An 11,733-nucleotide genomic window follows, 5' to 3' on the forward strand; every position below is an offset into this window, starting at 1 on the left:
CTCAATTTCATGAATGTTCATACATATTTAGTTTTCTATGAACAATAAATATTTCATGTTTACCTTCATAATTGTTTTAATTCAATGATATGTTTTTAACTATTTCCCACCAAAAGCTATTCATAGAAAAGAAATGCCACAAATAAAAGCTAGGGTGCCCCATGCTGCAGGCTGTAGGTTTGCCTCTGATTAGTTGCTGTGTTCAATCAGCCTGGTCCTCTCGGGTGCCTTTGAGTTCAGTGATCCCATATTTCAGAATAGAATCACCCCACAGGGTTTTCTAGGCTATAATCTTTATGGGAGCAGATTGCCAATTCTTTCTCCCAGAGTCGCCGGGTGAATTTGAACTGTCAACCTTCTGGTTAGCAGGTGAGCACTTAACCATTGCAGCACCACGGTTTGTCAGTCTGATATTCTTAATTTGTACTGTTAGATTGCTCCGTATCCTCTGTAAAACTACTACGAAGGAAGAAAGAATAAGGGACATGTGAAAGAAAAAGCTAACAAGGACCTATAATATGGGTGAGATTTGGTCAGCTCAGCTAACACAGACCCTAGGAACCGAATCACCAGTCACAGACATCTGCCATTCAGTCAACATTTACTGTCCTTAAATGGTTTAATTCAGATTGCATTTTTTCCCCTTATGTTTTAAAACAAGGAGTAATTAAGAATCCTCTTAAAAATATATAATATAAAGCTTTACAGTTGCAGGAGGACTAAGGTGCATCGGACCCAAGTCATGGTATTTTTAATCACCTCATATGAATGTGAAAGCTAGACAATGAATAAGGAAGACCAAAGAAGAATGGATGCATTTGAATGATGGTATTGGTAAAGAATACTGAACACACACCATAGACTGCCTCAAGAATGAACAAACCTGTCTGGGATACAGCCAGAATGCTCCTTAGAAGTGAGGATGGCAAGACTTTGTCTCATGTTCTTTGGACATGTCATCAAGAGGGGCCAGTCCCCGAAGAAGGACATTATGCTTGGTAAAGTAGAGGGTCAGCAAAGAAGAGGAAGACCCTCAATGAATGGAGTGACACAGTGGCTGCAACAATGAGCTCAAGCGTAGCAATGGTTTCGTGAATGACGCAGGACTAGGCAGTGTTATGTTCTGTGGTACACAGGGTCCCTATCAGTAGGAACCAACCTGACAGCACCTAACAACATTAACATAATATGCAACCAGTGCTTCTTCATTTGATAATGTTTAGTTGACTGGAGGTCTTTTCAGTAAATAGTCTCTGAGTGCCAACTGGGTACTTAAAACCTTTTCTTGTAAGAAATGAAAAAGATCATTTTTTTTCCACTAATCTGGAGAATGACCAATGTATATGCAAATAATTTTAAAGCTTTAAAAGTAACAAAGATCAAACGTAACATGATATAAACATATCAAAGAACTAGATAAAAACCCTGAAACTACAGTGACATAAATTCAAGTGTAAATATGAACAAAACCAAAACACCTTTTTATATAACACCAATGTGATTCAGCAGACCAACAGATGAAGAAAATAGTAATTTGAAAAGTGGCAATTTATATCCATACCCCGTATTTAGTATTTCAGCGACTGGGAATAAAACAGTTTGGCAAACTTACCCGCATCTTTGCACAAGCGTCCTGGGTTGATTCTGTCCCCCTGAGCTCTTTTATCAGCATAGAACCTAAATACTAAAATTAAAAATAAAAAAACAAAAAACAATGGTTTCTGAAAAGAGAGCATAAAATCAGTAATAATTTAAAAACAAATTGTGGAAGAACCAAAGCCTAGGTTTCCTGGCTGCAAATTATTACACAACTTTTAAAAGCTAACACTTACTAATCCTAGCAAATCAGTGCATCCATAGAGAGAATGCCGCAGAATTAACCAAAAGTCCTGGGGGTAGCAAATTGTTCTTTATAATAAATTGCAGCATTTTCTAAAGATGCCATCTTTCAAATCATATTTAACTGCAAAATGGGGCATCTAAAAATGTTTTTCCTTTTTTTTTTTTTTTTTTTGAGGCAGCAATGTCTGCAAAAATAAATCACACTATCTATGTAATTACAGGGTTGTAGGAGACAGCTGAGAAGCTAAGCAACATGCTCCCCATTTGGGCTTATTCTGTTGCATAGGTAATTAATGTTAGGCTGTTCTTAGGCGGAGATGCATTTTTGGACCTTTTTCATTCACAGCTGTGCCCTATGGTTGATCCACCTGAGAACAGGGAGGGAGGGGTCTTAGGAGGAAGGGTGTGATTCTCGGTTGTTTCACACTAGGCAGAGCCAAATCCCTGAGCCCTTGTTGCAAACTGACACTTGCAGGACCTAATGGAGGTAGGAGTAGGATGAGGAAGCTACTCCTAGGAATGACCAACCCCTTTGCTGTTAGGTGACTATATTCACGACTGCCTGTGTACAAAACGCTTCAAGTTCCCACTGGGGCAGTTAGTTCTAAGCAAAATGTAAATCTGTCTTTGTATCAGCTGACTATTCTTCAACCTGTTGAAGCTTCCACTGTGTTCCTTGCTTTTTTATTTTTTCCTCCCCAGTGCTCTTCATCCATGATATTTTCAATTGCCTCGTATGCATGTGAGAGCTGGACAGTGATTAAGGAAGACCAAAGAAAAGGTGACACTTTTGAGTTGTAGTGTTGGCAGAGAATACTGAGGGTACCGTGGACTGCCAAAAGAACTAACAAATCTGTCCTGGAAGAAGTGCAGCTGGAATGCTCCTTGCAAGAGAGAATGGCCAAACTTCTCCTACTTTGGTCATGTTATCAGAAGGTACCATTCTCTGGAGGAGGATATCATACTTGGTAAAGTGGAGGGTCAATGAAAAAGGGGAAGGCCCTCAACAAGATGGACTGACACAGTGGCTGCAATGATGGGCTCAGGTATAGCAAGGATTGTGAGGCTGGCACGGGACCGGGCAGTGTTTTGTTCTGTTGTACACAGGGTTGCTATGTGTTGTACACAAGGGAGCCAACTTGACAGCACCTAATACCAAACAACAAGAAGTGGCCTTCAGGAGCTCTGGTGGCACAGTGGTTAAGGCATTGGGCTGTTAACCAAAAGGTTAGTGGTTTGAACCCACTAGATGCTCCGTGGGAGAAAGAGGCAACCTGCTTCCATAAATACTTACAGCCTTAGAAACCCTTTGGGGGGTTGCTATGAGTCCGAATTGACTTGATGGCAGCAGCGCCCTTCAGGAGTCCCCTGGTGGTATAAACCGGTTAACGCGTTCTGCTGCTAACCCAGAGATTGGTGGTTTGAGTCCACCCAGAGTCATCTCAGAAGAAAGGTCTGGCAACTTACCTCCAAAAAACCCAGACATTGAAAACCTTGTGGAGCACAGTTCGACTCTGAAACACACAGAGTCACCGTGTGTTGAAACATGGTTGGTTGGTTAGAATACTCTTCCCCCCAATCAAAAAAAATTTTTTAAAGCCCTTTATACATCTTTTTAAAGATGAATTAAGATAATTATTTAGAAGAGATTCAAAGGGCAGTTTCTGAGATGACTGGGGTCACCCTAACCCTCTGCCGAAACAGAGCTGAGGATGAGTTGGGTAGACATGTAGCCCCTGCCTTGGAGTGGCTGTGCATGAGCACAAAAGCAGAGGGCTTGGTCAGGGTCCTAGAAGAGGCATGTTGTTCAAAAGGCAGGGATTTGGGGTTTGATTTTTGGAGGAAAGAAGCAAGCATTTCAACCTGCAGTCTGGGGGAGGTGCCTATTGAAAGAAATCCACTGATTGCAAGATAAGTAAACAATGAAAGAGGACCAGCTAGCACAAAATTGAAAGAAGAAAAAAATAAAGCCTAAATTGCACATATCTTCATCAAAACAAGCAATAAGATCTTGGTGTAACTCTTATCTTTTAAGTGATTTCAGAAAAGTTTACTCTAAATGAAACCTGTCTTATTAAGAGAGGCACTTTCATTTCAATACAGAGGGTTCAGGTACTTTCACTGCTGTCGTCATGACAACCACTGACTGCCACCAAGCCTACAGCATCTTTTGAGCATTTACCTGTTCATATTACTCATAACTCTCAGCTAAGCATAACTGAGTCCCTCACCTCTAAAAATAAAACAAGTAACAATATCACCAGTAATCTAATCCTAATGATGATAATGAAAAGAACCTGGTATTTATATAAAGCAGTAGAACCACTGTTTAGGGATCATTGGTGAGTGAGCAGAAACATATACATGGGTTATATTTATACTCATTTTCATTTTAAGATTGCCCTTTACCAAACTCCTTTTTTAAAATACAACTATATAAGAAACCAAAACAGATCTTATGTGTACAAGAATAAAAGGGTTTATAAAGCTCTATTTGAACTTTCTGTTTGGATGGGCAGCTGGCTACCTTGAAAGAAAGAGAAAGGGAAAAATAATTCAGGAATTTCAGTGTTGGACATTTCGTTGTAATTTTCATACAAAAAGAAACAAACAAGAAATATACCCTCTAGTCCTACTGGTACCCAAATATAGAAGACAGGGTAACTTACGAAAGCTTTGTAATCACACGATTGGAAGATGAGCTTTTCTGGGTGATGTTGCCAATACTGTACTGGGGTCGAGGCTGTGGCTTCATTTGGAGGTCGCAACGTAATGGAAGGTTCTCCCCAGTCTCCTGTCTGAAAATCATATTTATTCTAGAGGTAATATGAGCAACAGACAAAGTTCATTTCCTACAGCTAGCCTAAGTTAATTTTATACACATGCTTATAAATGTGCAAAAATGTTTAAGTGTATTATATAAACTACTCTGACTGTTTATGACCTTTTTATGTGTATTAGCATCCTATCCTCAAAGCTGAGTTGATCTTTTGAGGTGTGCAAGAGTTGAGGGATTTTATTTTTAGAATATCATCCTAATGTAAGTAATTTAAAAATAAAACAGGAAAATGTTTATAAATGATTTACTAATTGATAGATGGTCTAGAACAATAGAAAAGAACATCTAATCTTTGAAAGCATTTTCTGTGTTTAAAAATGACTGTCAGAAATTTTTAGTTTGAGTTGCTTTTATACTTAGAGGTCACAGTTCCATTTCAATTCCCAAATATGACATGTACCATGCTTTGGATAATTTTTTATTTCTAGGTAAAAGGTGCTGTTAGTATGATACTAAGCAAAATTTTAAAAGAAATGTTCTCATGGATGACACCTGGTTTCTCTGATCTGAATTCAACTGTACTGAGATAATGCTACCATGATTGTTTCGGATGTATATAGCTACCTTCCTCAGCAAACCTAAAGCACCAATGAAGACTAAACATTTAAATAATGAGTTTGGTCCTATGTACATATGCATGTATTTGAGAATGCTGAATCACAAATACAAGCACATTTCACATATGATTTTCCTATACTATATATACCCACTGAGACAGAGAGACATTGCATCACTTCACTGATCATTTTCTATGAGGTTAGCTCCCACCTGTTTTATTACTGTAACTGTTTAGTACAAGCATCTATAAAGTCAAAGGCCTGTGTTGGCAAGTCTTCTGGGCTCTAGTCTAATTTATATATTACATAAGAGACTTCTGGGCTCTAGTTTCTTACTCTTTTCCTGGGTAAAGATTCTGATTTTTAAACATTCAGTTATCTCCAATGGACATAAGTAAAACTCTGTCACAGGCAGATTTCACACTCTTCTAACCTAGACTCAGCTGGTCTTACAGAATGAAAGAGAAATTCTCTTTCCGAGGAGTTGGTAGAGTATAAAAAGGTTCCAAACCAAAGAAATTCTCAGTTAGAGACTCACTGCTGTAGACGTCCACACAAATGGGCTGGTACTCTGCAGGATTTTTCAATTTAGGATTTTCAAGGAGTTTGGGACAAGAATAAAAATTTGGGGTGTAGGTGTATGCTTGTGTGGAGAGCTTTCATTAAATTCTTTGAAAGGACTTAGAACCATCCAAAGGTTCACAGAACCACACTTCCCCAGGAAGGGTTAAACAGGGATGTGTTTTGGGGAGGAGCACTACATTTTTCGGTACCGTGTGGACTTGTATCGTGTGGAATGTGAGGTGGCTGCCAAGGTGGGTAAAATTTTAAGCAAAGGTGTTGTCTTTCAGAGATTTCTGACTTTGAAGAACCAGGAGAAAATTTGAGGGGGCCTCCGAAATAGGCCTTTTCACGGAGGTACACAGCTGCTACCTGAAGCTTTCCTCCTTGAGACAGGCCACTCCCACTGTCAGGAAGAGTATGGTTTCCATCCTATTGCCTTGGCACTGGCTCTTCTCTCAGGCTCTATTCTGAGCGGCTCTCATGCTAGCTCTCCTTTGGTTGCTGATTTACTTGCACAATGCTTGATTCTCCTCTCCCATCTGTTGATATTGTTAAGATTTTATCTACAGTATTTGTTTTAGCATTTTTCTCTGCTTTATGACCCATGCCTAACTCATTTGACTCGAGCTTTCTCTATGTATTTACATGAATTTTCGTTTTGTGAAAAAAAAAAAAAAAAAAAGCAATTACAGACTGCAATTAATTTTAGGATTACGTTTTCCTCTGACTTCCTATTCTGAATTTTTCTTTTCTTCTTTTCTCAAACTTTTATTATCTCAACTGGCTTTGATGTGCTCTCAGAAAATGAATACAAAATTCAAAATGTAGGATATGTGGGTTTTCATATTATTTTGAAGATGAGTGTAATACCTTCAAATGAAAAGGGCTACAAACTCTGGAAACATGCAGCTATGGAATCTGAAATAAAAGCTCTCCCCCGCCTCTAGCAAATCTTCATTTAATTCCCCCATTAACCTCCTCTCCCCTTCCCCCACTCCCTCTATAAGCAGCAACAACACAGAAAACAAGTATTGTACATGTAAGTCACAGGTAACACTGTTAACAGAACAACAGAAGTTTGCACGCAACTCTGTGGAATGGTACAGAAGGTGGAGCTGGTTGGCATCGAAAGATCCTTTGATCCAGTTTCTGCTGGTAAACAACAGCTCAAATCAAGCGCTGATTCAAGTTAGCCCTGTTACCATTTAGCTGACATATACCTTGGCCGAGCTCAACAGGCAGTTTTGGAAAAAAGCCTGAACACATATGGCAAGACCTGGGAGTACACAGGTTGCAGGGGAAGGGTTGGGAATAGGGCTGAGGGTGGAGAAGGGTGGGGTGAAGGTAGGGTTATGGGAACATTTCACGTGTTAGTACATTAAGCATGCAAATCATTCTCTAATTGTTGAATTAACTCAGGCACTTCTGTAATTAAGCTTCCCTGTGAATTCCGTACACTTCAAGCAGAACCACAGCCAAACACCGATCCAAATGTTTATATCATTCACATAAATTGTCACAGCCATTTTGGGAATAAGAAGCCCGAGCACATACCACCTCAGCCTGGAAACCATCCCAATCTCCTATTTGATGACTACTTGAAGAAATGAGTGGCACGCTCACTGAACCCTGTTTAGGTAGTGCCATCATCTGCTCCCCTATGTCTCCACTCTGTCCAGAAACCACAAACCACCTGCTTCGAGTCTGGACTGTGCTCCAGGACCTTCCCTTAGGTGCTATGCAAAGAGATAATTATAGGGGAGAGAAGCATAATCCTTATTTGATTTTCTTTGTGGCTTTGAAATATTGCTCCAGTCCAAATATTTTTAAATTCATTACAGGGACTGAACCCACCTTTCTGGAAACAGAAACCGAATTTTGGAGCTCTGGTAGTGTAGGGCCTAAGGTACTTGACTGCTAACCAGAAGGCTGGCTGTTCAAACCCACCAGCCACTCCTCAGAAGAAAGGTTGGGCAATCTGTTTTCGTAGTGATATCGCCTCAGAAACCCAAGGAGTGGTCGCTATGAGTCGGGGCCGACTGACGGCACTTAACAACAACAACAATGCTACTTCCAGAAATTCATTCTCAAACAGGGAAAAGAGTTCTTAAGATTGAATTAGTAATAAATTTCTTTTCTTCCTGGGAATCCATCAATGTGTTTTGTTTTTTCGACCTTAGATCTAAGAATATTTATAAGACTCACCTTGAAGGTGTTGGTTCTTCTCTTTGGAATTCATTTAATGGGAACAAATAGACTTAAACAACTGAACTTGGCTTTGAAATATTACCGTACAGGAGAGGTATAGCCTTGGCCCTTGGATGGGATTCAGCTTTACGTGATGAATTGCCAGTAAAGACAAAAGAATTCAGAAGTCTCAACACTCTTGGAGGTAGAATTATAATGGGAATGAGCTTTGGGGGAGCTCTGTGGAGTAGTTACCAAAATATAAAGTCGTATTTTTGCCTCAGACATAAAGTAATTACAAATTGTGAAACTCGGTATTAGTTCTTGTCATATAGTACATTCACATCTATATAATACCTGTATTTCCTCAGGCAATTTTTTATTACATTGAATAATTTCCCCAATAAAAAAATTGGTTAAAGATTAAATAGAAATCAATTTTAAAAAGTCTTTTGCCTCAAATAATGGTTTATAATCAAATGTTACCTTTAATGAAAAGTAGATCTATACACGTGGAGCAATACTGCAATAATATTTAATTACCATAGTTTGGGGTAAAATTCTGTTATGTTTTTCTGTTATATTTTAAATGACTCAAGATTCTAATTGACTGGCAGTGCTCCTTAGAGGCCTTCCTTAGGTTAATTACAGAAGAGAAATTAAAATGATTCAAGGCATTCTTACTAGTGTTATCAGCTATTTCTTCAGAGCTTACAATATTTAGAGAAAACCTTTGTTTAGATTCATCTATTTGAATGATCCTAACATTTCAAGAACTTGGGCATGGATTCCAAGATCATTTATTTTTAAATTTGTTAGGATTTTTGTTAATCTGAACGCTTTAAGGCTTTTTCCAAAGCTCTTTTACAAACACACTAAAGGACATCAATTAAATAGAAGAAAATGTACATCATCAACTATCCTTTCAAGCTCCTTAAATTCAAATAAAAATTAGCCTTTTTTAATGTAAAGGCAAACATAATGTGACACTAGAGTTTTAAATAGAGAATTGATTCTGTTTATCAGATATTTACCAACTGCCACCTATAAATTTAGAGTCCGGCTAAGTTGGAAGGACTATCACTGGGCTACAACTAACATACTGATGAAATTATAGGTTCCGTTACACCATCAGCCGGAGAACATAAATCCACTAACTAATTAACTTGGGACACAGACAAAAAACCCACAGAAATCTACAGACCGATTTTTACTGGATGGCAGATTCCAAAATGCAGCTTTTAATGTTTGCATTATTGTAAAAGATGGTACCCAGCTGTAAGATTTTAGTCATCTATATATCAGGCACTTGAGTTAATTTCTAAAACAGACCATTCCAGGTGGCCCTCCCCCGGAAAAGGAAAACTGAAGACACTGTGTATCCTATGTGCTCCAAGAATAAAGAGAGGGAAACCTTCTCCATACCTTTACTTCTTTGTTGAGAAAAAGTTTCCTAAGGAAACTTAGTCAATAATTAAAATAATTAACAGCATAATTATGACTTATTTTTCTAACATGTACAGAGAGGTATGCTACTTTCTAAGCCTTTTATTGTTCTTTTAAAAAATTTTAAACTAGGATTGAATTGATCTTTATTTCACTTGAAGCTTTTAAAGTTTTCTACTGGAAATGTTCCCACCTACCTGCTTGTAAATTTAGATCTGAATATTAACAAACATTATTCTCTGTTTCTTCAGAACACTTAATGAAAAACTTAAATGGTATTAAATGACAATTGTTATTTTAAGGTTTTACTTTCAATAATTCTGACCAGTTTCAGAGATGAGCTACCCAAAACATACATAAGATATGTCTGATTGCATTCACTGTCTGTCTGTTATCTCAAAAGCATGGAAGAACGCTACATATATATAGCTGTATGTTTATAAATATGCATACATCTATTTGTATGTGAATGTAAAGTAAAGGCTTCCTACAAACATTTATACACACATGCAAGCATAATGCTGTAGAATATCTTTTAAAAATCTTCAAAAATAAAGAATGGTAGTTTGGTCAAATGCAGTCAGTTACAGGGAATTTGTTCCTTTAGACGATAAAGAGCAGAGATGGCCACTTCTGAACACATAAAAGCTTCAGCTAGGATTTATGGGTTCAGGAGTAACTGCTGGGCTCTGGAGTGCTAGGACGAAGCAGGCAGTAACCGACAGAGCAGACTGGACCCCACAAGCCACAAGTCCCATGCACAGGAGGAGGGGTGCGTGTGATGTGGCACCCCAAGAGAGGCCCTTGCATGCCACCTCGAGATCCCTACTCAGCGATTCTCAACCAAATGCCTCAAGCTCTCAGACAGCAGACATTCCAATGGAGAAAATTTAACCAAATGTGAAAATAGAATTGTATATTAAAACAAAAGCTGAAACAAAAATGAAATATATTTGCTTTCTGAATAAAAAGGAATGTGTCTAAAGTACATGAAGGACAATTGTGAACATCAGAATATTAAGGAGCTCAGAGTCAAATGGGCTGCAACTTCACACACATTCCAAAGATCAGTTCAGTATGTCAAATGGAAAAAGGCTGAGAACCACTTTGTAGCTGCAATAGTGCCTCTCCCCACTACACTCCTCCCACATTTGCATAAAATGTATATAGAATATCATGCAAATCATACTCAATTACTTATAGTAAAGCATATGAACCTTTGAGAATTGTGAGACACAAAGGGTTGAGTAGCCCATGGACATGGGGAAGGACAAAATGGTGGAGAATAACACTGATATATACATGTGTGTGGATATATATATATCAATTTACCCTTTTCCTTTTTCCTGTAAAAGCAAGTTAGCACAGACACCTGGAATGAAAGCCAAAGCTCACATGGGACAGATTTCAACTGTAGACTTTAAAACCAAGAATGCTGCTCATTTCAGGACAGGTTTTGCACATCAACTGGTCACAAGGCACAGGAAATGAAGTAGAATAGACAAAGAATTTCTGGGTTCACTAGACGTCACAGAACTTTTGCATTGTCAGGACATAGTACCTATAGCTTTTGACAACACTTTGCAACACATTACATAGCGTAAGTTCAGGAAGAAGAAATAACTATTTGTAACCTTACATTATGAACCTGATGGATCGCTGAGAAAGGAAATCCAGCGTTCTGATTCGTCCATATCTCACAGACAGACGACTGCTGATATAAACAGAAAACTATCTCATCTTGTCAATATTTAAAACATGGCAACTACCAAGGCAGCCTCAAGGAAAGGAAGGAGGAAAATGATGAAAAACAAAGAATCATGATTCTTAATAAAAAACCCCAAAATATTTTAGGATGTCCAAAGTTTAATCAATGATTTCCAAATCATTCTTTTTCCCTAAAAACATTTTAGGCTGGCTGGAAAAAAAAAAAAAAGCATTTATGCATTAGTTCTATATCAAGAGAAATCACCAATAAATTCACAGTTCAGAAAAACCACCCCACAAACTGTTGTATATTTGCCAAAGAGATCAGAAATACCCTCTCTTCTTCACACTTAATTTCAGAGAATAAGTCTTTTCACTAAGTTCGGAAAAGATGGGAAAAAACCTTCAATACAGGTGAACCATTTTTATTATCTTTAGTGACTGAGAACAAACAAGGAATAAAATGACTTTCCAGATTTAGTCACTGTTCCATTCAGTAAACCTAGAAGCCATTTATCCTTCTAGAGTTTCCGAGGGCTAAACTCTAGGAAGCAAAGGGAGAAGTGTCAGTTGCCACCGAGCTGTGGGGGG

The 11,733-nt window shown here is 38.2% G+C and overlaps 1 protein-coding gene across 1 annotated transcript in view; it reads right to left on the bottom strand.

Moving 5' to 3' along the window:
• ANKS1B (ankyrin repeat and sterile alpha motif domain containing 1B) overlaps nucleotides 1-11,733 on the bottom strand; it is a 1,816,017-nt gene that overhangs the window by 57,693 nt on the left and 1,746,591 nt on the right. The window contains exons 20-22 of the mRNA XM_042781827.1: nucleotides 11,075-11,146; nucleotides 4,512-4,640; nucleotides 1,613-1,684 (exon numbers count right to left, since the gene is read on the bottom strand). Coding sequence (XP_042637761.1) covers nucleotides 1,613-1,684; nucleotides 4,512-4,640; nucleotides 11,075-11,146 — 273 coding nt within the window. The remainder of the gene's footprint in view (nucleotides 1-1,612; nucleotides 1,685-4,511; nucleotides 4,641-11,074; nucleotides 11,147-11,733) is intronic.

The sequence above is a fragment of the Orycteropus afer genome, unplaced genomic scaffold, assembly GCF_000298275.1.
Source record: "Orycteropus afer afer isolate SDZICR_OR568_19922 unplaced genomic scaffold, OryAfe1.0 scaffold00177, whole genome shotgun sequence".
Taxonomy (NCBI): Eukaryota; Metazoa; Chordata; class Mammalia; order Tubulidentata; family Orycteropodidae; genus Orycteropus; species Orycteropus afer.